General features: G+C 54.4%; 1 protein-coding gene across 1 annotated transcript; it reads left to right on the top strand.

The window, feature by feature from the left end:
- The first annotated feature begins 47 nt into the window (after positions 1-47).
- On the top strand, positions 48-27,096 carry Tmem63b (transmembrane protein 63B). Its single transcript, XM_059282074.1, has 24 exons — positions 48-154; positions 7,212-7,394; positions 7,616-7,695; positions 7,925-7,963; positions 8,879-8,969; positions 11,194-11,231; positions 12,123-12,265; positions 12,358-12,409; positions 12,561-12,669; positions 13,226-13,296; positions 16,711-16,791; positions 19,129-19,252; positions 20,583-20,716; positions 20,844-20,981; positions 21,179-21,332; positions 22,048-22,154; positions 22,305-22,391; positions 22,539-22,604; positions 23,775-23,937; positions 24,478-24,583; positions 25,553-25,720; positions 25,939-26,054; positions 26,202-26,282; positions 26,565-27,096. The coding sequence occupies exons 2-24, from the start codon at positions 7,236-7,238 to the stop codon at positions 26,754-26,756; spliced, it is 2,499 nt and encodes an 832-aa protein (XP_059138057.1). The 5' UTR covers positions 48-154; positions 7,212-7,235; the 3' UTR covers positions 26,757-27,096.

The following is a 27,096-nucleotide window of genomic DNA, read 5'->3' as shown; positions in this document are numbered from 1 at the left end:
TCCCCTCCCTCCTCTGCTCCCCCTCCCCCACGCGCTGCCGCGGCCGCCGCAGGAGCCCTGAGCTCAAGCCGCCCGGCGACTCCCCCTCCCCCTCCCCAGCCCCGCCCCGCCCGGAGCCGGGGCTCCCGAGTCGGAGCCGAGTCTGCGCCTGGGGGTGAGTACGCGGACCCCTCCCCAGCACCCCTTACTTGGAGCACAGGATCCCACTACCACCCCAAGGAAGGAAAAAACAAAAAACAAAAAAAAAACACCCGGACTCAGCTGCGCGTCCCCTCCTTTCCACCTCCTGCGGGACCCAGAGGTGCCCAGGCCCCGCGGGACCCAAGGGAGGCACGCTTTGTCCCCAAACCCGCACCGTCCCTGGCCAGATGTGAGTCCTTCCAGCCTTGTCGGGGCTCCAGATGTGCGCCGTCCTCTGCCCCCGCCCCGCTGGGATATCCCAAGGGGTGGGACCCCCTCTGTCCCGGCCCTTGAGTGCTACTCTCGTCCCACCTGCCCCATCCAGGTGCGCGGCCCCTGCGCGGCCCTCCTCCGGTCCCAGCTGCTCCCCAGCCGCCGGCGCCGCTGAAGGGAACCACCCGCCTCCGCCCCCGAGTTTTGCATTCTGGGGTCGCCAAGTCCAATGCCCTCGGTCTCTTTTTATTCTTTCTCTTGTTGCTGGGGACGAAGCTGGCCTCGAACAAGGGGTCCAGGCTTGGGCAAAGGGGAGGGCTCGAGGGTCCTGGCTGGCACCTGACGGGTGGCTGGCCCTGGCCCTGGTGGGGACTGGTGTGCCGGCTGGGAGAGGACGGCTGGCCCCGGGAGCATGTCCTCTCTTGCGCCCCACACAGAGCAGTTCATTCATGAGCCGCCCCGGCCTGCGTTGGAGGGTGCGGTGGGGAGAAGATTCAGACGCGAATCCGGAGTAGGCAAAGGCCCTGCTGAGGGGGAGGGGGCGCGCTTTGTCCCTCCCGGCTGTCTTGACCGCCTGGTGCGGACTGTCCCAAAGCTTGTCGTTGGGTTACCCAGAAAAATGAAGGAGGCCTGGGAAGTGGGGAAGAGAGGTCAGAGGGGCTGGCTGCCCTTGGGGCTTTGTGCTGCCACCAGCCTTGGTCCCCTTGTCAGAGGTCTGGCGGCCCATTGCCCAGGGGGGCTTGGGTCTCCCGCTCCCTGACCCTGTAGCCTCCTTCCCGGTCTGCAGTAGTCCGGGGTGAATGAGAATGTGCCCAGCACCTCCTGAAGAGGGTCCCACAGCCCTCTGCCTTGCAGATGCTTGAGAGCAGGGGAAGGGGAGTGGGCTGCCAGGCTCAGGTGGGGGGTATGCTGGCAGCACTTTTGTCCTCCGGGGTACCAGAGGGTCTACGCCCTGGCATGCCCCAGGTAGCACATGCTGGGGCCTGCTGTTAGTTCATCCAGTGCAGCCAATGAGTGAGTGAGTAGGTGGGTGGGGATGTTTTGAGGCAGAAGATGGGTGATAAGTAGCTAAGAACCCCTTTTTGGACATCATACAAGTTCCTTCCAACCACAACAAACTGACAGAAGCCTGGGTTCGAATCCTAGCCGTGCTGTTCTTTAGCCGTGTGACCTTGACAAGTTACTTAACCATCGGAGCCTCTGTTTCTATTTAAAAGTGTGATCGGTTACCACCACCTCCTTCCGAGGTGTAGCTTTGGGATCCGATAGTGTGATGCAGGTAAAGAGCCTGGCAGGCTGCCTGACGGTTGATCAATAGTAATGGGTTCACTTCTCTGAACTTCCTGACCTACCAGTCACCTCTGGTGCCCCACCTTGCCTAATGCAGGTGGATGAGGTACATTCTGGGACTCAGTGACAGAGTCCTTAATGTAGAGGAAGCAGCCTCCCCCAGTGAGTAGTTCAATTCCTATCATGAAATTATATGCTTCATTTTGCTCTTAACCAGCCTACCTCCATTAAAGCAACCTCTTGGAGTCTATATCTTGTTAACAACAGCTGTTTTTGTGTTGTGTTTGTTTGAGATCCGCTATCATTTAGCCCAGGCCAGCCTTGAACTCCTGATCTTCCTGCCTCCACCTCCCAGGTGTACATCAGCATGCTTGACTTTCAACAGCTGGTCTCTTCTTGTGGCCGTTTGTTTTGTTTGGTTGGATTTCTCTTAAGAGCTTTGAACTCTTTTGTTTGCTTCTAATCTTATTTCGTCTTTCAAGCGGCCACAGGGCTGAGTGGTTGTCCCCATCTTCCAGGTGAAGGACCTGAGACTCGAGCTGGTTAAGCACTTTTTCCAGAATAGAACCCAAGTGCATTTCATTCTAGAACCCCTGCCTTCTACCCTTGCCTCAGAACTTGAACCCACAAACCCGAGTCAAGGATCAGAAGCTATAAGCAAGAAGAAAGGCAAGCCTAGGTCTAGGGTGTGGCATTCCAGAGCTGGCACTAACAGCCCTCAGCCTCAGAGCCCTGCTAGTGGCCTCCCTATTTGCAGGGGCAGCAAAATGCCTGGGCCCGTCTCTGGATCTATCACAGACTGGGTGACTTCCCCAAATTATTTGCTCTGTGTGTGCCTCAGTGGCCTGTTGGGGTTGCAAAGGGTAGCAAATAGTAACATTTCCAAAGTGCTTAGGGTGGTAATGCCTTGCACAGAATAAAAGTAAAATAAGCCAGTGTGGTAGCTTGTATCCCCAGCATTCAGTCTTGACTTGGAACAAAACCTAAACTATATAGCTAGACTCTGGAGAGAGATGGGGAGTGGGGCGGCTGCCTCTGGATAGATACACTTTTACCTTTCTCTGAGTTCCACTCAGGCCAGGCAAAGCCATTAATACTATTTGTTACAGAATGGAAGAGTGAGGCCCAGATTTCGTATTAAAAGTTAATCTCACTGGGCGGTGGTGGCGCATGCCTTTAATCCCAGCACTTGGGAGGCAGAGGCAGGTGCATCTCTATCAGTTTGGGGCCAGCCTGGTCTACAGAGCGAGTTCCAGGACAGACAGACAGACAGAGAAACCCTGTCTTGAAATACCAAAAAAAAAAAAAAAAAAGCGTTAATCTCTTCTCATTGCCCACTGCCTGTATAAGAATCCCAAACCCTAAATTAAGTCTTTCCCAGTAACTCTACAAGGAAAAAACAAACAAAGAAAACAACAAAGTAACTTCTGCCCTGTGATACACAGTTTTCATTAGTGAAATGACAATGTTGACTTGGTCTAACATCCCCATCCTGCTACAAAGCCAGCTTCAGTATCCAGCTAGAGAAATGGGCTCACAGCTGGCTGGGCACATCTGCATTGGGAGAACCTTCGACTCCTACTACTGTCTCCAGGTAGTTTTCTGTCCTCTTCTCAGCTTCCCAGCCCTAGGCTGGATTGGAAGGCAGTTGCTCTGGATGACACAGCCCAACAGCCCCACCCCTACAGTTAAGGGCTCGAAGTCACCCTGTCGACTGGCAAAGCCACTAACCCAACTCCACCCCTTCCCTACCCTGTGACCTTGCCTGGCTCCATTCCCTTCCCTGGTCCCAATTTCCTCCCTATGGATGGGTGATCTGGGTGTGCCCTGCTTGCCTTGGGTGTGGGGGAAGATCCGGTGTAGTTGGGAGCAGAGGGTGCTCTGTGACAGTACAAAGACTGGCGACGAAAAGATCCGGTAACTTCAGTTACCAAGCATCCCAGGGAACTCTCACGCACCCTAACAGAGCCATGTCACATAGAAGCTTCCAGAATGGCCCATCTTCATTCAGAGTAGAGATGACAGGAATGGGAAGATGGCACTTTTTAAAAGGGTTTGAACAGTTTAGAAACAAGGGATGGGTTGGGCACTGAGGTTCCCGGAGGTCAGAAGGTCAGGACTGGGCATTTAGCTTGGTGGATAGAGTGTCTGCTTCGCATGAATGAAGCCGTAGTTTCAATTCCCAGCACTTGGGAAGTAGAGGCAGGAGGGTCAGGAATTTAAGGCCATCCTCAGCTTCATAGCAAGACTGAAGCCAATCTAGAATATATGAGATCTTGTCTCAAAGGAAAAAGGGGGGGCTCTTCGGAGCCTCCCTCCCCAAAGTACTTATACCCACCTTTAGCCTGTCCTGGTGCCTCAGCATCTGTGCATCTTATATTTACACACCCAGGCTCCCAGGCACACCCACACACACTCCTCCACTCAGAGGCCATGAGTCCCTTTATTTCTGCACAGTGTTGTGTAGTCACCTAGCTCCCTAAACAGACAGACACATGTATGAGCATGTTTACACATCTGAACACATGTCTCGACTGCCCTTGTATTCTCTGCCTCGAGAACAAATAATTAGCATTGTATTTGTGAAGCTTTCATATTATGCAGAGGATTTGGGGGAGGGGCAGGTTCGAGACAGGCTTTCTCTGTGTATCCCTGCTGTCCTGGAAATCACTTTGTAGACCAGGCTGGCCTCAAACTCAGAGATTCACCTGCCTCTGCCTCCCAAATGCTGGGATTAAAGGCGTGAGCCACCATTGCCTGGTATATGCAGAGATCTTAAATCGGAGGTCAGCCTAGGCTACATAGAGACCTTGGTAAGAGAGGGAGACAGAGTGCTGCCCCACCCCCACCCCTGGCATGGTTACATTTTTACCTTTCTGTGAGAGCCTTGCTGGTATCTCTTTGTTACAGAGTGGAAGAGTGAGGCCGAGGTCCACCTTCACCTGTCCTAGGCCTATCAGCAAAACATCTGTGTTCTGAGAAGGGTCTCACCCTTGGGTAGAAATTGACTTGGGTTTGATTTCAAGTCTCCATCATTTTATTTGCAGTGAGACCTAGCAGGAAAGTACTTAACTTTTCTGAGCCCTCTACTCACATCTTCAAATGACAGTGATACAACTCACAGGGTGTTTGAGGATTAAATACAGTCATGTATGTTATTGTTTTGTTTTGTTTTGTTTTGTTTTGTTTTAATCTTAAAAAGATTGGGGGGGGGGGGCTGGAGAGATGGCTCAGAGGTTAAGAGCACTGACTGCTCTTCCAGAGGTCCTGAGTTCAATTCCCAGCAACCACATGGTGGCTCACAACCATCTGTAGTGAGATCTGGTGCCCTCTTCTGGCCTGCAGGCACACATACAGGCAGAACATTGTATACATAATAAATAAATAAATCTTTAAAAAAAAAAAAAAAAAAGATTGTGTGGGGTGCTTTGCCTGCCTGCATGTCTGTGTACCATGTGGGTGCAATACCAGCAGAGGCCAGAAGAGGGTGTCATGTCACCGAGTTACAGACAGTTGTTAGGGGCCATATGGGTGCTGGGTACTGAGTTCCTGTTATCTGCAAGAGCAGCCCGTGCTCTCCAACACTGAGCCGTCTCTGGAGCCCCGTATATTGTTGTTCTTGAAACAGCGGACACTAGATAAATAGTCCTTGCTACAATGATTAAACTCGTGTGTTTTTAAAGGCAGCTTGGGCCAGAAAAGGAGCCTGTCTAACACATGCAGGGGAGTTATTCCCTGCTCCATCCTGACGCAGGCTTTGCAAAGATTCTCTTGGACCAAGAGAAGCACACAAACAGTGCTCGTGTTCTCATCCTTAGAGAGCTTCTGGCTCCTGCCCTGTTTGGTTGGATGTTTGAATGGGAGAGGGGAGACCCCAGGACTGCTAGGTTACCCCAGGGGGGGCTAAGGGACAGACAGTTCCTAGTAAACTGCCAGTCACCTCCTCTAGATTTGTTATTCTCTCTTTGTCTGGTTACCTTTCCTCCCTGGGGACCCACCTCCAGGCAGATCTTCCATGTTGTCAGCAGAAGGGGCCCTCAGGGGCCCCCGAGTAGGACCGGGTGGGGCTGTGCTGCTGTGGTAGTGCCTCTGCTGCAGCCACACTTCTCCAGCCTGGGAACCTCCCCGGGGCCCTGCCCATCTTTGTCCCCAAGCATTTCCAGAGCCCAGGGGTCCAATTGGCTTCCCTTTCCTCCTCTCCTGCCCCTCGTCCACTCAGAGCACAAAGGGCTGTGGCAGGCACCAGGCAGGCACCAGGCAAGACAGTAGTACAGTGGTTGCTGGGGGCCTTTAGAGGCCTCCGCCCACTCTTTCCCCTCTTTTGCCAATGGAAAAGCTGGCTGGAGGGCACAGCATTCCCAGCCTGCTCTGCTCCGGAGGCAGAAGCACAGCATTCTGGGAGTTGTAGTCCTCATACCCCTCTGTTTCCCCCTGTACAGCTAGTTGGAGGGAGGGAAGGGAAGCTGGGATGGAGAAGGGCAGGTGTGGCTGGCACCAGCAGGCGACACAGACTCTGAAGTCTGGTGCTTTTACCTGCCTTCCAGCCAGTGCTCTGCCCTGAGGACACAGGAGCAGCTCTGAGGCTGACCATCTGTTTTGAAGGTGGCTCTATGGAGGGGGTTAACAGAATTAAAATCTAAGCACATTTGATCATTCTCTTTCTCTTTTCACTTTTCAATTGAACTTAGGGGTTCTGAGGAGGTCAGAATGAAGCAGTTGGCTCTGGACTCTTACTCTCTGGCACAGAGACAGGCCTCTACCCATCTTTAAAATGTTTATGTATATTGCCTTATATGTATGAGTGTGCGTATGTACCACATACATTCCTGGTGCCTGCAGAGGTCAGAAGAGGGCATCTCATTCCCTAGAATTAAAGTTTTGTGTGTGTGTGTGTGTGTGTGTGTGTGTGTGTGTATGTGTGTGTGTGTACCACATACATTCCTGGTTCCTGCAGAGGTCAGAAGAAGGCATCTTATCCCCTAGAACTAAAGTTATGATAGTGTGTGTGTGTGTGTGTATGTGTGTGTATGTGTGTGTACACCACATACTTTCCTGGTGCCTGCAGAGGTCAGAAGAGGGCATCTTGTCCTCTAGAACTAAAGTTATGATGGTCCTGCGCCTCCATGTGGATGCTGGAAACCTAACCCAGGTCCTCTGGAAGAGCAGCGAAGCTCTTAACTGTGGAACCATCTACAGTCTCCACCCCTCCTCATTTCTCCTGCCTAGGAGAGATTCTCTGTGAGTTGGGGTAGGTGGAGGTAGACATTGAGCTCACACTTCTGCCTGTGTAGTGAAACCAGTCACCCCCACCCCCATTAGGATCAGAGTGTGCTGCCGGACCCAGGATAGAGTCATAGCCAGAGGGCCATGAAATAAATCCATGTGATACACACCTCTCTTCCCGAGGCCCTTATTTCTCATGGGCAGAGTTCCCACCTACTGAGGCAGCTGGCCAACCCTCTGTACCCACCGTGCAAGGCCAGGGTGGGTAGGGATGAGCCCAGCTGACTGACTTGCCCTCTGCCCAGGAGGACCATGCGGTAGTAGCAGCCATGCTGCCCTTCTTGCTGGCCACACTGGGCACCGCGGCCCTCAACAGCAGCATCTCCAAGGACTACTGCTACAGTGCCCGGATCCGCAGCACTGTCCTACAGGGCTTGCCCTTTGGGGGCGTCCCCACCGTGCTGGCTCTGGACTTCATGTGCTTCCTTGTGAGTGTCCTCATACTGTCCCTACCCTCGACACCTGGGCCCAGGACACCCCCTGCAGATATCTTCCACCTCTGACCCATGCCCCACCTTCCCATACCTAACCAAGAAAAGGGGGTTCCTGCTTTCCAACTCTGTCCACTGACCCAAGCCAGCATCCTCCCTTTTAAGGTTCTGACCCCTGGCTGTAGACAGCTGTTTACCTGCCTCCCCTCTGCCCTCAGGCCCTGCTGTTCCTCTTCTCTATCCTCCGGAAGGTGGCCTGGGACTATGGGCGGCTGGCCTTGGTAACAGATGCAGACAGGTAAGAAAGCTTGGGATTGCCCTCCACTGGACACCAACATCGTGTCCTGTGTTGCTTGGGAGCAGGGAAGAGCCAGCCTTTCCCCATCCCCTCTGTTGAGGGATGGAAAGAGACTAGTCCCTGGGCCAGCGTGGGATGAAGGTCTGGGGACCGTTGGTTGTGCCTCTGTGTCTCGCCGGTCCCCGGGGACTTTCCTTCGCCCTGTAACCTGTCTGTTCTCTGTCCCCAGGCTTCGCCGGCAGGAGAGGGAGCGAGTGGAGCAGGAATAGTATGTGGGGCACCAGCCCCCTCATCCACACTAAACCAGCTTTCCTTTTCCCTCTCCTTTTCACGCTTCTCTTCTCTCCGCGCCAGTGGCTGGTTCTCTTTTTTGCAGCTTTCTTCTCTGCAGGCTCTTGTTTCGGATTAACGCAGGCGGTGTGCTTTGCAGAACAGGGGGCTCCTCAGCTTGTCTCTGCCCTTCCTGGTTTCGGTCTTCCTCTTAGGCTCCCTGCCTAAGAAAATCCCCTCTGTATGGACCCCTGCGTTCTCAGCCTTCACTGGCAGGGGCGAGGGACCATCCTCTGGGAACTCCCCAGAAAATCCCTAGCACTATCATGCAGAGACAAGATTGGGTGTCACCAACGGTTCCCATCCCCTAACAGCTAGTTCTTCATATTCCAGGGTTCCCTGCTCCTTCTGGAGGCCTAGGACGGGCCCTGCCCAAGGAGTCCCCATTGTGTGGCCTTAATGTCTCCTTGTGGTCTCTGTGCATAGGACTGAATTGGAGCTGTGGCAGCTGATGGCTCCGGGAAAAGGGAGGGTCGGGCCCTGCCCAAGAGACACCTTCCAGTCTTGCCACCTATTTGGGTTCTTCCGGTCCCCGCTTTCATTCACCTCCCCTTTGCTTTTGGGGTAATACTGGCTCTGTTGCCGATCTCCCACTCCCCCTGCTGGTCACCTCCGGAACTGCAGGGACCTCTAACATTTCTTGCTTCAACCTCCATTCTGGGCAGTAATGAAGACCCCCTTAAGGCCCACTCACTGTCCATCACCCCTGAGGGAGGCAGGGTAGGGGGAGGTCACTCTTGCTTCAGCCTCTGCGCTTTCTATACCTTCTTGAGCCCCTCTGGGTGCTGACGTTGGCCCCTCTGAAGCTCACGTTCCTCCTCTCACCTTGCTCTGCTCTGTCTCCCTACCCCAGTGTGGCATCAGCTATGCATGGGGACAGTCATGACCGGTATGAGCGTCTCACCTCCGTCTCCAGCTCTGTCGACTTTGACCAGAGGGACAACGTGAGTGTTCTCCCAGTTTCCTTGACTGTGCTGCCGTAAGGTCAGGGACACCAGTGTGGCCTTCTCTCAGTGAGGAAGGTGGCATGCTAGCATTCGGAGGCCAGCAGCAGGCCCAGAGCACCCGTGACACAGGACGAGGTCCTCTGAATGGCACCCCTAACGTTTATCAGTTCCGAACTTTGTCCGCCACAGTAGAGTTTGATGCCCACCTAGACTATTGATGAAAACTCCTTTTTCTCTGAACATGGTTTTAGAAGCCATGATGAACTTGAGGGTCCGTGTAGTAAAGCTTAGACCCCCTTCGTGTTACACTGCCGTTGTAGGGTAGTGGCCCTGGCCCTGGGGACCGACTGTCTTCTGGGTGTTAGTGCTGACTAAACAGTCCCCCTCAGACCTGACAGGTCACAGTAGTCCCCAGACCTCCTTTGCATCAGATCAGGTACACAGCTGTTCCCTGCCTGGTTTGATGGTGCAGTTCCCAGGCAGAATCTCTGGGTCGGCCCTGGCCAGTCACACTTGGGCTGGGGCTCCTGCAGCAGCCTTAGCAGAGAGGTCAGCTTCCTGAGACTCACAGGGTAAGTGGCAAGCCACTGGGATCACCCCTGCTAGCCAGAGGTGTCCAGACAGTCCCCAGACTTGAATGGAGCTCAGGTGACCAGACCTCCTGCATCTTGGCCGGAAGGTGCACTCTCCCCATCCTGCGCTAAACATGGGCCTTCTCCTGGTAGAAGGTGAGGAGACCCTTTCTCTACCTGAAGGCAGGCCTGAAAGAAAGAGAGGGAGGTGATGCCGCCGAGCTCACCCTAGATTTTGGTCCCTTCAGGGTGGACTAGGAGATGAAGGTGGACCCTCAGGCAGCACAGCACACCCCTCTGCTTTGGGGAGCCATGTTTGTTTGTTTTTTTATATAGACTTTTACTGTGTGTATGTGTGTGTGTGTGTGTGTGTGTGTGTGTGTGTGTGTGTGTGTGTACATGTACATGCGTGCGCACACACGGGAGAAGTGGGGGAGGGTGGCACAGCACGTGTGATGAGATCAAAGGACAGCTTAGGTCCTCCACCACGTGGGATCTGGTCGGCAGCCTCAGCAGCAAATGCTTTTACCTTTGCTCAGCGAGCCTAATTTTATTTTTTTAATTTAATCAATTCATTTGTATGAGTTTGTGGGTGTGTTTACCACTGTGGACATTGTATGTATGGAGGTAACAGGGCAACTTTTGGAAATTGGCTCTCTCCTTCACCACGTAGGTCCTTAGAATTGAACTCAGGTCGTTGGGTTCACCCTCCGAGCCATTTTGCTAGGCTACAAACTCTTCTTACTAGCCAGAGATCAGGGGCTCCCACTACCTTCCTTGAACCCCAAAGTACACCCATCCCCACTCTGGCCTGTAGCACCTTAAGGTTTTGTAGTTATCTGCACTTCTGGACACGGGGTCGGACAGTAAGGTGCTGGGCCTTTTCTTCCTTAAGGGCAGACCTTCCTAGCTGTTTGTGGGTTTTTTCTTGTATACATACTCGTGTGTGTGTGTGTGTGTGTGTGTGTGTGTGTGTGTGTATACAGGTGTGTTTGCACATGTGTTCAGGAACATGGGGAAGCTAACGTCAACCTTGACTACTGTTCCTCGGGTACTGTCAACCTTGGTTACATTTATTTATCCATCATGCGTGCGCACGTACACACATGCACATACTAAGTTCTGTCTGGAGATCAGAACACAGCTTGGGGAGGTCAGTCTCGCCTTCCACCAGGTGAGGTTCCAGAGATCAAACAAGCCGTCTTCCCGGGCCCACCTCACTGTCTTCTGAGACAGGCCTCTGACTGGGACCTAGGGCTCCCTGTTAGGCTAATTCGTCTCACCGGTACACCCCAGAGATCCGTCTGTCTTTGCCTCCCCAGGGCTGGGAATGTGCACCACCACACCCTGCTCTTTTTTCTGTCGATTCCGGGAATTGAACTCTGGTCCTTTGGTTTGCAAGGCAGACACTTTACTGACTGAGCCGTCTCCCTCACCCCTACTTAAAGACTCAATTTTTCAGTACTAGAGATAGAAACCAGGGCCTCGCCCATACTAGGCAGACTACCAGACTTCTTCCGTCCTGTGTGTCGATGAGGTTTGTCCCCAGGTGTAGGGTGGCTGTAGGAACTGTTTCCCGGGTGGAAGTTACGGGAGGGAGGTTGGGTTGGGAGGTCGGGAGCTCCAGTGTGTTCCCTCTGTTCCCCTAGGGTTTCTGTTCCTGGCTGACAGCCATCTTCAGGATAAAGTAAGTGAATGGTCTGCGCACTCTAAAGAGAAACAGAGAAAAACCTCAGAACCTGTCATCTCCCTCCAAAATCAAGGCCAGCAGCTTTGAGGGCCTTAGTGCTCCTAGGCATCGCAGTACCCCGAACCCTACTCCAAGAGGCCAGGCAATGGGGGTCCAGCCTGTGCTGACCCCCGAATGCTTATTCTGACCCATCATCTCCTCTGTGGCACTCTGCACGAGGCCAGCCATGCCCTGGTCTACTAGCGCTGGCCACAGCTTGAGAGCAGGGGCCGGAGCCCCCACCTCGGCCTCTCTGCAGCCAGCGGGTAGGGGCAGCAGGCAGGCTGGAAGCAGCCAGCCAGCCACAGGCAGGAGCCAGCAGCCAGCAAGGCAGAACTCAGGAGATCCAGCCAGAGTCCACAGGCAGGCAGTGAGCGCTGAGAAAGGCAGGAAGCTGGGACAGGTCAGCACTGGGCCCCTCCCCGTGCTCTGGGCCCCTCCCCTAGCATGGCCTTTGGCCGTGGGAGCTCAGCCCTGGGACCCTTAAGGCCCTAGAAGGAGCTGCCGCTGCCCACTTCCCAGCCTCCGCCCCACAGCATCCCGACTTCTTGCCTCCCATTCCCGTTTTTCCCTCTTCTTGTCTTGTCCTCTCCGTTCTGACCTCGCTCCCTCTTTCTCTCATGTCTCTTTTGCTAGCCACTTCCGGGCTCTGAGCATCCCTCTTCCTTTCTTCCTCCCCTCCCAGGAAATCGGGAGGAGGAGAAGTTCCATCTCAACCCCATTGCTGCCCCACCAGCAGGGGTGGCTGGGGTGGCTGGGGTGGCTGGGGTGGGGGTGGGGCAGGCAGGTTCCAGCCTTGCCTTGGCTGCTGCTCACCAGCCTCTTCCGTCTGCCTCCTGTGGTCTGCAGGGATGACGAGATCCGGGACAAGTGTGGGGGCGACGCTGTGCACTACTTGTCCTTCCAGAGACACATCATCGGGCTGCTGGTCGTCGTGGGCGTCCTCTCCGTGGGCATCGTACTGCCTGTCAACTTCTCAGGGGACCTGCTCGGTCAGTGAGGGCCAGGGGGCTGGAGTGGAAGGGCACGGAAGGGCGTCCGTGCCGACCCTACCGCCATCCCCCTTCTCCTTCCCGCCTTCCAGAGAACAATGCCTACAGCTTCGGGAGAACCACCATTGCCAACTTGAAATCAGGGTGAGGCTGGGGGCGGGGCTCTGCGGTGGGACGGGGTCTGGGGTGGAAGCAAGAGATGGGAGGCCTCAGAGGTGGATGGACACACGGAGGTAGACCCTGCTGACTGATGACCCCAGGTGACCCTCTGCCCCCCCCCCCCACACACACACAGGAATAATCTCCTCTGGCTGCACACCTCCTTTGCTTTCCTGTACCTGCTGCTCACCGTCTACAGCATGCGGAGACACACCTCTAAGATGCGCTACAAGGAGGATGACCTGGTGAGGAAGTGCGGCCCTGGGGCTGCAGCGGTGGAGTGGGGCCGCTGGGTGGAGCGGGCTTCCCAGCTTGCTGGGTCCTCTCCTCCGAGAGGGATGAGGGCACCTCTCCAGGGATCCTAGGAAGGGACTGCCTGGGCCTCCCCACGCTGAGCCCGGCCGGCCCTTGGGAAATGGCCCTGGCTGGTAGGGCTTGCTGTCAGATGGTTGTGTTGTCGTCTTGCTTGATATGGATGGTAGGAATAGTCCTTCATCTTCTACAGCCATTCACCCAGCCTGGACCAAATGTTTGTTCTCCGTTAGCCACTGTGCTAGGTCCTCTGGGATCTAAACGTCCAGCCATCTGGTGACCCCTGCAACCCCTCACAGAACAAGGCACCTCTTGGCTCTTCTGTCAGGCTTCTATTACAAACACTCCGCTGAGACCTGACAAAGTCCTGAGGCCTGTTCCCACCCACTGCCCCTCTGCTCACCCCACCCCCAGCCCCTCCCTGCGTTCTCTGGCTCTCCTGGAGCCCACCTTCCTGCAGGAAGACAGGCCTGCTGTCCTCTTCCCCAGGTCAAACGGACTCTCTTCATCAACGGAATCTCCAAATATGCAGAGTCAGAAAAAATCAAGAAGCATTTTGAGTGAGTAAGCAGCCCACCCCACCTCAGGCATGCAGACCCTTGCCTGCCCGTTAGCCCCAAGGACATCTTTGCACCCTTGAGTCATACTCAACGGTTGGCAGCACAGGCTGAGAGGAGCAGATTGGGGGAAGACCTCACGTCCCAACCTGGGCTGGTCTCCCACTTTCCTGAGTGACAGCCCCTTCAGAACTGGACAGAGCTGAGGGGTCACTCAGAGTCACCCATGGCCTTGGGTTTGATCCCCAGCCTTTCAAAAAAAAAAAGTAAATGAAAGAAATAAGATGGAATCCTGAAGAGTGCAGCCTGTGACATTTATTTCCTCCACTCTCCCCCTCCTGGCTTGGACTGGGTCAAGTAGGTAGTTGGCCCAGGATCCGGAGGTGGCTGCTTCTTCAGAATTATTAGCAGCATTTACTTGGTGCATGTGCAGACATTGTGGGAAAGCTCATGGGCTTGAGTGGCTTCTGAGGAGGTTGGCCTGTGTTCCCTCAGCTTCTTTGGCTCTTCAGTTCAGGCACCTGGACAGGCACCTTGGTGCTGAACTCATGGTGTAGAGAGTCAAGGGCTGCCAGTCGTGGTGGCACACACCTTTAATCCCAGCACTTGGGAGGCAGAGGCAGGTGGATCTCTGTTAGTTCGAGGCCAGCCTAGTCTACAGAGTTAGTTCCAGGACAGCCAGAGCTACACAGAGAAACCCTGTCTCAAACAAAAAAACAAACAAACAAAAGAGTTAAGAGCCCAGCTGTAAGGGTCTAGAGGGACAATCTGCGACAGGATTAGAGGTAATGTCACACTTTTATTCATTTCTTCCCAAAAATGAATGGACAGTCATCCAGCTCAAAGGTCACACCATGGAGACCACCTGTAGCAGTTAGTCAAGGGTCTGAACTGAGATCGGTCCAAATCAATCTGTGACCCAAATTAGGAGCCAGCAAGTGTCCATGACAAGGGACAAGTCAATCTGCGACCCAGATTAGGAACCGCCCAGTGGTCATGACAAGGGACGTTACTGGTCTGGGTCCAAGCTCAGGCTTCAGGCAGATTCAGGGCTTATTCTTCCTTTTCTTTTTTAAATTTTACTTATTTTATGTGTATGGGTATTTTGACTGTATGTCTGTGTACCGTGTGGGCACAGTGCCTGTGGAAACCAGAGAGAGAGAGAGAGAGAGAGAGAGAGAGAGAGAGAGAGAGAGAGAGAGAGACGGTTCCCCTGGGGCTAGAGTTACAGATGGTTTTGAGTAGCTGTGTGATTACTGGCAATCAACTCTGGGCCTCTGGAAGCGTACCAGTGCTCTTAAGCCCCAGCCATCCCCCAGCCCCAGGTCTATCCCTGAGGTCCGGGTCTGCTGTCATTGTCCTGGGCTGGTCAGTATGTCGTCCGTCAGCAGTACTGTCTGAGCAGGATCGGAGGCCACATTCCAGAGCCTTCTACAGGGTATAAGGCACAGAGGTCCAGAGCTAGACACTGATGCATGTGACACACATATACTGAACATCTGTGTGCAGGCATAGAAATGTTAGAAGTAAGGCCTGCCCTTCTACAGCTTACAAAATAGGGTAAGAGAAGTGTTTGGGGTTCAACCTTTTATCAGCATAGGGCGCTCTAGGTTGAGGTCTAGCGTGTGCTCAGGATCAATTGTCCACTTGGACAGTTGTCAGCTTGCACTGACATGTCCTGATGCAGACCACTAGTGAGCCATGGGCCTGCCCTGGGTAAGGAGTCAGTAGGTAGCAGTAAACAAACCCAGCCATTTTCCTTTCATTAGTCCTGGGAGTCAGTGGGGACGAGCTGCTCTAAACACCGTCACGTTGCGGAGGGGCTGAGGTGCCATCTGGAGCAGGGAAGGGGGACTTGTGAAAGTGACCCTCAGCGGGAGGCATTTGAGAAGAGACCTGAGCGCAGCGAAGGAGTGTACCCTCCTGGTCAACTCCGCTATCCTACTATGTGCTGTGGGAGGCAGAAAGCCAGACTAGATTGACATGTCCTGGCTGGGCTGCTTCAGGGTTGGCCTGTGGTTAGAGTTCATGCTCACTCACAAAGGAGGGGTGAAAAGAATCTAGTCTTTATTGGACGGCTCTCAGTGGGCTGAACATAATGAAATCCGCCTTTCACCCACCTGTGCATTCAGCCTGCTTTGGTGAGCACTTACTGTGGGGAGGCTGTTGGACAGGACTTTGTATGTGACGATGATTAGGAGATAGCTGTTGTCCACACTGAGCTGAGCGGTTATCAGTGTTCACTGAGGCTCGTGGTCCAGGTCTAATGACTGTGTGGACTAGAGGACTGCCCCAGAAGAGGTAGAGAACATCCTTTGTGTAGAATCACCGAGCCTGTCTGGTTAGCTTTAAAGGATTTGCCATGAGCCTGGCAAGGGTGAGCACTTGCTTTCCCAAAGAGGAAGCCTACAGCAGCTTAAAGAGCCGTGCAGGGAAGAGCTGTGGCCACCTGGCGAGCTCATTTTCAAGGACCCAGACCCAGATGTGAGTTTGTGAAGTTCATCTTGCTGTTGTGGAACTTTATCACACGTGTCTCGAATACTTGGTGGCCCTTCATTTAATTTTAATAAGACATCAGAAGATGGAAACAGTCAAGATTAAGGACTGGATCAGTTTGCAGTCAAGTGGGAAGGACCCTGCTTGGTGGATCAGCAAGCATTTTGTGAATGCTCTCTGGAGCCACGTGCCAGTGGATCAGGGCAGCTAGCCCTAGCATTCCATCTCAGGTTGGGGGAAGGGGTCAGCCCTGGGTCTGGGTCATGGCCAGGGTTAGAGATCAGATTCAGGATCAGTTTCTTGTTGGTCTTGGGCCAAGATTGGTTGTAGTCAATCCAAAGTCAAGGCCAAGTGTTGGATCAGGACCAGGGCTTCCGGGAACAGTGCTCAGAGAACAGCCTGTGACTAGAAACAGTTTCTCTGAACCTCAAGTTCGCAGCCCTGGACAAGAATCAGACCAAAGCCCTGGCCTCCCCAGTTCCACACAATGGTGTCCTCACACATCCTGGGTTAGAGAGTCTGAAGGCATACCTGCACCCAGCCCCCACTCACATAACATGAGGAAGTTATTTTCAAAGTTCTGTTCTTTTTGTCTGTGTGTTTTTTAAGACAGGGTTTCTCTGTGTAACCCTGGCTGTCCTGGAACTGCCTTTGTAGATCAGGCTGGCCTCAAACTCACAGAGATCCACCTGCCTCTGCTTCCTGAATGCTGGAATTAAAGGTGTACACCACCATCGCCAGACGATTTCTTTCTATTTTTTTTTCTTTCTTTGTTTTTTCTTCTTCTGAAGTTCTATTCTTGAGAGCTGTAGACTGAGCTGGGGGTGATCTGGGCATGTGTTTATGTGGGGGAGCCCTGGATGAAAGCAAGGGTAGGCAGTGAGGGGCCCTGCAGAGCATGACGGCTGGACTGTGTTTCAGGGAGGCCTACCCCAACTGCACGGTGCTGGAAGCCCGGCCCTGTTACAACGTGGCTCGTCTTATGTTCCTCGATGCCGAGAGGTACTGGGTTGGGGTCGGGGACGATGGCACCAGGGGCCCTCTGCTCATCATGGAGGGAAACTTGGCCACCTTGTGGGATCCTGGCTCCCTTTTCAGATGTCCCCTTGTGTGCTTTGAGTATGACTCAACCTCGGGAGTCTCTGTTACTTCCAAGGCCTGGGGCTTAGAGTGTGTTGCAAGAGGGAAGGGGTCTGTGGCCCTCACATCTGAGGACTGACCCTCTTTAGCTACAGTACAAGAATTTATGGCAGACTAGCAAAAGAATTGGCCCTCCAGAAATGGACAAGGAGATCCTTGGATGGGATTATTGCTGAGCCATATTGGCTAACCAAACCCAGGAAAGGACAGCCCCTGCCCTTGGGGACCTGAATTTTGTCCACTCCCAACACCTTTGCATCTGAGAAAATTTTACATCACCTCAGGTTTGTAGGTATATAAATAGGAATACAAGTCAAACATTTACTGATAATAAGTCATAAATGCCTTTTAGCTGGTGATTGTTGTATGCACCTTTAATCCCAGCACTTGAGAGGCAGAGACAGGCAGATCTCTGAATTTGAGGCCAGCCTGGTCTACAGAGCTATTTCTAGGACATCCAAGGCTATACAGAGAAACCCTGTTTTGAAAAAAAAAAAAATAAAAACAAAAACAAAAAAAGAAAAAGAAGAAAGAGCCAGGCAGTGGTGGCACACACCTTTAATCCCAGCACTCGGGAGGCAGAGACAGGCGGATCTCTGCGAGTTCCAGGCCAGCCTCATCTACAAAGTGAGTTCCGGGACAGCCAGAGCTACACAGAGAAACCATGTCTTGAAAAACCGAAAAGAAAGAAAGTAACTTAAGACAATTCTTGGGGTTGGAGGGTTGGAGGGCTAGCTCAGTTGGCAAAGAACTTGCCTTACAAGACGCTCAGTCCCCAGAACCCATACAAAGGTATCATGTCACAGCACACACTCGTAACCCCAGTGTTGGTGAGGCAAAGACAAGAGACCCTGCCTCCAAGGAGGTGGATGCCAGAGTGACAGTGGTGCCCGAGTTATCCTCTGTGTGCGTGTGTGTGTGCACGTGCATGCGTGCGCATGTGCGCGCACACACACTCATTTAAAAAAATTCCTCGGTTCTTATATAATCCTATCACTTATTTAATGAAAAGACTGGGCTGGGAAGATAGGTCAGTGGGGAAAGCATTTCTCATGCAAGAATAGAACCTGTGTCGGGATCCCCACCGCTCACATGAAAGCCAAGCCCCAGGCACATGTATAACCCTGGTCCTGTGAGGGAAGAGACAGGCAATACCTGAAACTCATCAGCCATCCAGCCTGACCAAATTCATGAGCTCCAATTCAGTGAGAGCCCTTGCCTCAAAAACTAAGGTGCAGGCCCGGTGGCATGGTGGCATACTCGGGAAGCAGAAGCAGGTAGCTCTGAGTTCAGCGCCAGCCTGGTTTACATCGTGAGTCCCAGGACAGTCAGGGCTGCATAATAGAGAGACCCTGTCTCCAACAAAACAAAACAAAACAAAACAGGAAGAAGAAAAAAAACTAAGTTGTAGAACAATTGGGGAACACCCCCAATGTCAGTGTCTTGTTCCTGTACACACATGCATACACCCGTGCACTCACACAACACAAACAAGAGAAAAGCACATTCCTAAAATGGATGTACTGGTGTGTCTACACAGTACCAAAAATATGAGGAATAGCGCAGGAAAACATTAACTCTTTGTTTTTCATAATTAAACCAGTATTCTTCTACAAGAGCAAAAAGCTATTTATGTACAGTGAAATCACTGCAACTCATTAACACAGTCTGAGCCAGACTGTTTCGGGGAGTAGTCACTAGCATGGCGGCAAAGGCCACACAAACCTCAGGCTGTGTGTTCAGAACCAAGGCTGCAGTGGAGTCGCATGCTGCAGTACAGGCGAGCTCTGCCAGAAACACCTCAGACTCGGGAGGTGTTTATTTTGAATTAACCTGTGGCTGTTGAGCTTTCAGAGACCTTTGACTATGGCCTGATTTTTCATAGCCCTCAACTTCAGTTATGTGTCCTCACCTCACGCCCACCGTTAAAAAAGCTTTGAGTTTTGCCAGGTGGTGATGACGCACACTTTTAATCCCAGCACTCAGGAGGCAGAGACAGGCAGATCTCTGGGAGTTCGAGGCCAGCCTGGTCTACAGAGGGAGATCCAGAACAGCCAGGGCTACACAGAGAAACCCTCTCTCCAAACAAACAAACAAAACCCTTTTGGTTTCTTGGTGACCCCAAGCTCAGTTCCCCACCCCGCCTCCCAGCCATCCCCAGACCCTATGTGGTGGGTAACTGGCCCCCGGGTCCTACAGGAAGAAGGCTGAGCGGGGAAAACTGTACTTCACGAACCTGCAGAGCAAGGAAAATGTACCTACCATGATCAACCCCAAACCGTGTGGCCACCTCTGCTGCTGTGTGGTTCGAGGCTGCGAGCAGGTACCGTGTGGGCTGCCTTTAGGTGCCCAGGGTCCCTGGCAAGGCTGGGGAGGATGGCCACGGGTAGACCTGACCCACCACCCCAGGACAAACAGGTGTAGGGGACAGTAAGACCCAAAGGTGAACAGACTCCCAGAGGAAGAGGGCCTGGGCCCTACCCAGATAAGCCTCCACTCCCTCAGGAGTCCATGGAAACCTGATTCTTTCTTTAGTTATTTATCCGGGGGAGGGTATACCATGGTGCATGTGTGGGGGTCAGAGAACAGTTTGTGAGAGTCACTTTTCTACACCATATGGATTCTGTGGCTCAAACTCTGGTCGTCAGGCTTGGCCACAGGCTCCTTTGACTCACTGAGCCATCTTGCCAGCCCCTGAAGTCCCGTCCTCACTGTTGGGTTTATCCTGTTTGTGATAACTTTTTTTTTTTAAGATTTATTTATTTACCATGTATATAGTATGCCTGTACACCAGAAGAGGGCACCAGATCTTATTATAGATGGTTGTGAGCCATCATGTGGGTGCTGGGAACTGAACTCAGGACCTCTGGAAGAGCAACTAGTGCAACCATAGATTAGGCGAGCATAGCAAGGGGTTGGGGATGTTGTTCAGTGCTGGCCTAGCACACACAAGCCATGGCTTTGATCCCCAGAACCACACAAATCAGGTGTGGCACATGCCTGTGACCCCAACATTCAGGAGGTATAGGCAGGAGGGTCAGAAGTTCAGGGTCATACTCAGCTGCATAAGAGAGTTCGAGGCCAGCCTGGGAGACCATGAGACCCTGTTTTTTAAAAATAGCTGAGAAGCTAGTGAAATAGTACACACCTGTAACCCCACTGCTTGGGAGGCTGAGGCAGGAGGATCTCAAGTTTAAGGCCAATCTTGACTGCGTAGCGGTTTCCAAAAAGAGAGAGAAAAGAACTGATGGGGGGGGGGGGACAAACTGTATTCTTAACAAGTTCCTTAATTGTCCCGTTCCTTGGTTTCCCCCTTAAGACTGGGTTCAGAGATGGCTCAGCGGTTAAGAGCACTGGCTGCTCTTCCAGAGGACCTGGGTTCAATTCCCAGCACCCACATGGCAGCTCACAACCATCTGTAACTCTAGTTCTAGGGGATCCGATACCCTCACACAGACATACATGCAGGCAAAACACCAAAGAACATAAAATTAAAAAAAAGACTGGGTTCCTTGTGCCCACCTTGCAAGGTCAGAGCAAGGACAGAGGGACTCCAGACATACCAGAAAGCCTCAGGGAGCATGACGTGATGCTGGCTGACGCCGTGGGTGCCTCCCAGCGCTGACCAGAGCCCCTGACCCTCCCGCCTGTAGGTGGAGGCCATCGAGTACTACACAAAGCTGGAGCAGAGGCTGAAGGAAGACTACAGACGGGAGAAGGAGAAGGTGAACGAGAAGCCGCTTGGCATGGCCTTCGTCACCTTCCACAACGAGACCATCACAGCCATGTGAGTTGTCATGGTCACAAGCCCCCAGCCCCGCCTGCCGCCCCCGGCCCTCTCTCTGCCACGGGGCCCCGTACTCACCCCTGTGGACCCCAGTCTCGGCTGCAGTAACAAGTATCCATCCCCCCAGCATCCTAAAGGACTTCAACGTGTGTAAATGCCAGGGCTGTGCCTGCCGTGGGGAGCCGCGCGCCTCTTCCTGCAGCGAGGCCCTGCATATCTCCAACTGGACCGTGACCTATGCCCCTGACCCCCAGAACATCTACTGGTGAGCCGTAGCAGGTGGAACGGGGCATCTTACGGACGGGTGGACGGACGGATGGACGGACGGATGGACGGACGGATGGACGGACGGACGGACGGACGGAGGGGCTGTTTCCAGCAGGAAGAGGAGGGGGCGGGGGTAGACGTTGCCAGAGACCAGTCAGTCCAGAGTCCTCAGGGTGACCCGCCCCCCCTCCCCAGGGAGCACCTCTCCGTCCGAGGCTTCGTCTGGTGGCTACGCTGCCTCGTCATCAACGTGGTCCTCTTCATCCTGCTCTTCTTCCTCACCACCCCAGCCATCATCATCACCACCATGGACAAGTTCAACGTCACCAAGCCTGTGGAGTACCTCAATGTGAGGCCCATGCCCACCCCGCCCTCCGTGATGTGCCCTGGGCATCACTGCCAGGCAGCATCTCCCTCATCCCTGCTGTGGTTCTGGTTCCGGTTCTCCTAGCCCTAGCCCCTCCAGGATGCTCCCACCGTACCTGCCCTTGGGTTCCACTACACCTGCCCTTAGGAGGGGCCACCCTTGGGTGTACACCTCCTGGATAAACCCCTCAGGAGGGCACATGACCTTGGGTAAGGCCCCTTTTCTCCTCTCTCTGAAAGCTGGGAGGTTTCGACTGGCCCCCTGGCATCCTTGTGACGTTCAGAGCCCCTTGTCAGCGGGAAGCCGTTCAGATGACAGTAGAGTACACTCGGGGCCGCCCGGCCTCCGCCGCCCCTCCCGCCATGTACGGAGTACGCCTCCTTGAAACTCGGCACTCCAAAGCTCAGTAGATAAGATGGAGGTCCCAGTCCAGACCCAATCCCCGCTGCTCACTAGCTGGCCAAGCCATCGAGTCTCTTGTAGCCTAGGTTGGCTCGTTGGGAAAATGAGGTAGTTTCATGGTCATGTGCCCAGGCGCCCGGCACACAGTAGGTGTTCAGCAGATGCTCACCATCAACCTTCACCCTGGAGTCGGTCCCGGGACCCTAGCCTCCACCCTCACCCCAGCCATCCAAGTGTTCTGAACTTTTAGACCCACCCACCTGTCCCTGCCTGACACCCCCTGTCCCCCCCACAGAACCCCATCATCACTCAGTTCTTCCCTACACTACTGCTGTGGTGTTTCTCAGCCCTGCTTCCCACCATCGTCTACTACTCTGCCTTCTTCGAAGCACACTGGACACGGTGAGCTGCCCACACTCCACCAGCCCTGGGCCCTGTACCTTTACCTAGGGAAGCCCCCACCACCCCAGGGAGCCTGCTGGGACATGGTCCCAGGATGAGCTGGCCGGCCCTGACCTCGGCCTGTGCTCTGCCACCTGCCTGCTCTCCTAGTTCCGGGGAGAACAGGACCACGATGCACAAGTGCTACACCTTCCTTATCTTCATGGTGCTGCTCCTGCCCTCGCTGGGGCTGAGCAGGTGAGTGCGGAGGAGCGAGGGAAGCCGGGTGGGAGAGAGCTACAGGGAGAAGCTTACCTGTCCCCGGGCTCCCCCAGAGGCTCCTGGCGACCCTCTGCCCCAGTGTTCTGTGCTATTCCAGCTCCCGCCCTTCTCTCCTCTCTGCAGCCTAGACCTCTTCTTCCGGTGGCTCTTTGACAAGAAATTCCTGGCTGAGGCAGCTATTCGGTTTGAGTGAGTGACCAGAACACTTGGGGGAGAGAGACAAGTGACGGGTGGATGTGGCTGAGACACCTCTAGCCTTTATGGGAGGGTATCACCAAGCTTCCAGCCATAAGGGGTGGGGTTCACATCACGATCTAGCCTTTATAGGAGGGTATCACCAAGTTTCCAGCCATAAGGGGTGGGGTTCACATCACGATCTACTAAAAGAAGGCACCCATAGGGTGTTGGGTATGTACTTGGATGGAGTGGGTACTTGATGACTCATGCTCAGGAATGCACCTGAATGGCTGAGTGCATGCTCGAGGTAGATTTTAAGTCTTCAGAGCTCACATTTGGGGTGTTGTGTGGGCACTCCGGTTCTTACTCTAGGACTGCTGTGGGAGTCTTGGGTTTCACCCAGGAGGTCAGGGAGGTACCTGTAGTAGGAACTTGGTCGTAATCTGGGGGTGACTTGGGGACTCCTAGAGTATCCCTGAGGGTCACAAGAATACTGAGGTCTCTTAGATTCATAACTCAAGAGTGGCCGGCTCTGGGGCACAAAGCTGAAGGTGCTTATGTAGAACAAGTTTTGCCTCTGAAGTATGTCACACTCACTCAGAGTGAGACTGTTTTGTCTCTGGATGCATACGGTGGCTCTCGTAGGCTCAAACTCCAGGGACTTGCTAGAATCTTCTGTGACCATCTTGGACTTAGGGACTATCTGGTTCTTGTCATCCCCCCACACCATAGACATCTGAGGGAGGGTTTCTGAAGCTGATGAGTGGGTCTGAGGCTCTCTCTATTGTGGGAATGCCAGTGTTGGAAAACTTTCTGGGTTTTCTGGGCCTCAAATCCTTGGAGATCTCTGAGGGTGCCATTGAGATTTTCTGTGGAGGTCTCAGCAGTTATATACTGCACATACTGGTGGCCTTATGTGGTCTTGGATGTTTATGGGGTGGGTACACCATCTAGGTAGGTCTCTGGGCTGGTTTTCAGGGTGTGCATCTGGGCTTGCTTTCGTGCTTTGGGGTTCACACTGCGGAAAAACTGGAGCACAGGTATTATGGGTCTAGGATGGGGGGTGTGCACAGAGAGGAAGCAGCTGAGGGTGAGGGCGTGGTGTGCTGCCATGCTGGCAGTGGGCAGGCGGGCCACCAGGTCACCCCAAGGGTGCAGCGCTGGAGCACCTGCTGCCTGCAGGTGTGTGTTCCTGCCGGACAACGGCGCTTTCTTCGTGAACTACGTCATTGCCTCAGCCTTTATCGGTAACGCCATGGACCTGCTGCGTATCCCGGGCCTGCTCATGTACATGATCCGGCTCTGCCTGGCGCGCTCCGCCGCCGAAAGACGCAACGTGAAGCGGGTATGGCCGCCTAGGGCAGCGGCGACACGCACAGCGCCCTCTGGTGGCCCAACCAGAAACAGCAGCAGTCAGGCTCGGGTGGTGGGCGCAAGGATTCTGGGACTTAAGGACTTTAGTTCCCTCGGAAGCCTCAGTTTCCCCACACATATAGCTATGGGTGGACATAGATGATCCCAGGACGTCCCTGAGTTCTGAGAGCGTAGTGTTAGGTGCTTGGAGTTGGGAGAGGTCTAGCTCCCTTGGTCTAGGGTCCCTCTGCCCTCATTCCACAAGAGGGCGCTGGATAGCTTGTCCCCTAGTCCTCAACTTTTGCCCTACCTGCCCACGCCCCGTCACTGCCCCTGCCTGGCCTCCCCCTCAGCCACAGCCCCTGCCTCCCACCTGCTTTGCTGTCCCCTGCACCACCCCACATTAGGTCCCTCACTCCCCATGGCTTTATTCCCATCCCCAGAGTTCCTGGCCGCCGCCTACCTGCCTTGCCCCCCCCCTACAGCCTGTCCCCTCCACCCTGAGCCACCCTCCTGCCCATGTCCCCCCCAGCATCAGGCCTACGAGTTCCAGTTTGGCGCAGCCTACGCTTGGATGATGTGCGTCTTCACGGTGGTCATGACCTACAGTATCACCTGCCCCATCATCGTGCCCTTCGGTAGGCACCGCCGCGCCGGGACCTGGGCCCTGCTCGGGGGAACCCAGGGCCTCACCCGCTCCACTCTAGTAAGGCAGGCCACCCCGACTGGACAGGGCCCCGGCTGGGAGACCGGCCCCTCCGGCCTCCCTCCTGGTTCCTGGCCCAGTCTGGGGCCAGGCCTTGGGGAAGAGGGCGAGAACAGTTCTACTGAGGCTTGGCCCACCTGGCATGCCCAGTCCCTGGATCAACATCCACCTCAGCAATAGTTACTGGCACCAAGGCCTTCCTTTGGTTATACTCGGACATACTTCCCTCCGAGTTGTTATACACACATACACACATTCCTGTTACCAACATCTACACTGATACACACACCTCAAAATTCAAGAAAACCCCTTGGATTCCAGAGTGGGCTAGGTCCTTGTACCTCGTGGACATGTCCTAATGCAGGCAAACCATGTAACTTGGGCAGGTCCCTCTTCCTCTTTGAAGGTGTTTAGCTAGGTTTCTCATTGACTGTGATCTCACCAATAGCCTCTACCTTCCCCCATAGCATCCTAACTCCCTACCCACCCTCCGTCCCTGTTGAAGGCTCCAGATTCTCAAATTAACCTCCTAGCCCTTGTCTAAAGCTCCCTCAGCTTCAGGAAGTAGAACCTGCCCTCAGTCTATCGTCAACTGTTGAGGGACGGGGAGAAAGAAGTGAGGTCGGTTTCAAAGGCTTCTGGGTCATCTAGACAATGGCTTTCTGATGCCTGTCGTGGGAGGTGGGGAGGCTGCCCAGGATGGAGGGACTGGAGTGTGGGAAGCTGCAGCTTCAGTCTGTGGCAGGTCAGGGAGCACTGCCTTGTCCTGGAGCTGAGGGAAGGGGCAGGTCAGGAGCAGAGACCAGCCCTTCAGCCAACCCAGGAGGCCAGGACAGCCTGTGGCCGACACACAAGGTCCACGGGCGCTGGTTCCGAGGTCAGGGCCATTGGCTTTCCTCAGGACTCATGTACATGCTGCTGAAGCACCTGGTAGACAGGTACAATCTCTACTACGCCTACCTGCCGGCCAAGCTGGACAAGAAGATCCACTCAGGGGCTGTGAACCAGGTGGTGGCGGCGCCCATCCTCTGCCTCTTCTGGCTGCTCTTCTTCTCCACCATGCGCGCGGGTGAGGGCCACCACCCCATGGGGGGGGAGGTGACAAGGACAGAAGGGGCTTTCGAAGACAGAACTGGCCACATAAGGCCCACGTGGTAGACAGTGGCGGGTCTCGGTGAGGCCGTATGGCTGGGAGTGAAGGAGTCGGAGGCTGTGGTACCGAGCCCCTTGGAAGAGGGCCCGAGTGACAGGCCGGTGGCAGCTCCTTTCTTTGTCCCCCGACCCCAGGATTCCTAGCCCCCACGTCTATGTTCACCTTCGTTGTTCTGGTCATCACCATCGTCATCTGTCTCTGCCACGTCTGCTTCGGACACTTCAAATACCTCAGTGCCCACAACTACAAGGTGTGGGGCGGGGACGGAGGCGGTGGAGTGTGGCCGGGGGCAGAGGTTTTCTGTGGGGGTGGCGTACAGGGTCAAAAGGGGCTGAGAGGGTGTAGGGGCGAGCCTGGGGCGGAAGACAAGGATGTTTCCTTCCCTGGACCCCTTCAGATTGAACACACAGAGACAGATGCCGTGAGCTCCAGAAGTAACGGACGGCCCCCCACTGCTGCCGCTGTGCCCAAATCTGCGGTGAGTCCCTACTCCACGGCCGTGGGTGCTTTGGGGGGGCGGGGGGCCTTTGCAGAGACTCAGTCCCAAATCTGCGTGGGCCATTAGTCCTCCACCAAAGTCAGCCTAAACCGGACCTCATGGCAGTGGAGGCCAGCACAGGAGAGACCTGGCTTCACCCTCTCCGCTCCATCCCCTAGGGCACTGTCCACTATGCTTCCCGCAGGCCCTAAGGTATCCGCCCCCACCTGCCCACCCATCAGGGGCAGCTGTCCACCTTACCCCTCTTCCTTTTCCCTTCAGAAATACATCGCTCAGGTGCTGCAGGACTCAGAGGGGGATGGGGACGGGGACGGGGCTCCTGGGAGCTCAGGCGACGAGCCTCCGTCATCCTCCTCCCAAGACGAGGAGTTGCTGATGCCGCCCGATGGCCTCACGGACACAGACTTCCAGTCATGCGAGGACAGCCTCATAGAGAATGAGATTCACCAGTAAGGGGAGGGAGGGGCCCTGGAGGCCACGCCCTGCCCCTCCACCCACCCCCCACGGACACTAAAACAACAAAACGCTAATAATTTATTAGAACTAAAGCCCCCTCCTCCTCCCCTGTCTCCTGCTTTCATTAAGGTATTTAAACCTGGGGATTTCACTGCTCTCCCCCACCATGGAGGGAGGGAGGGAGCCCCCCAACCTCGGTGAGGACAGCCCCGAGCAGGCCCCGGGGCAAAGAGGGGTGTGGAGGGAGTCCCCCCCCCCAGATCAGCCTCACCACCCAGTAGTGTGCCCAGGAAAGGGTTAATGAGAGCCAAGGTGGGTACCTGGTGCCATGGCTGGA

The sequence above is a fragment of the Peromyscus eremicus genome, chromosome 16_21, assembly GCF_949786415.1.
Source record: "Peromyscus eremicus chromosome 16_21, PerEre_H2_v1, whole genome shotgun sequence".
Lineage (NCBI taxonomy): Eukaryota > Metazoa > Chordata > Mammalia > Rodentia > Cricetidae > Peromyscus > Peromyscus eremicus.
Note: the sequence above shows the minus strand (reverse complement) of the source record. Positions and strands in the feature narration are given on the sequence as shown.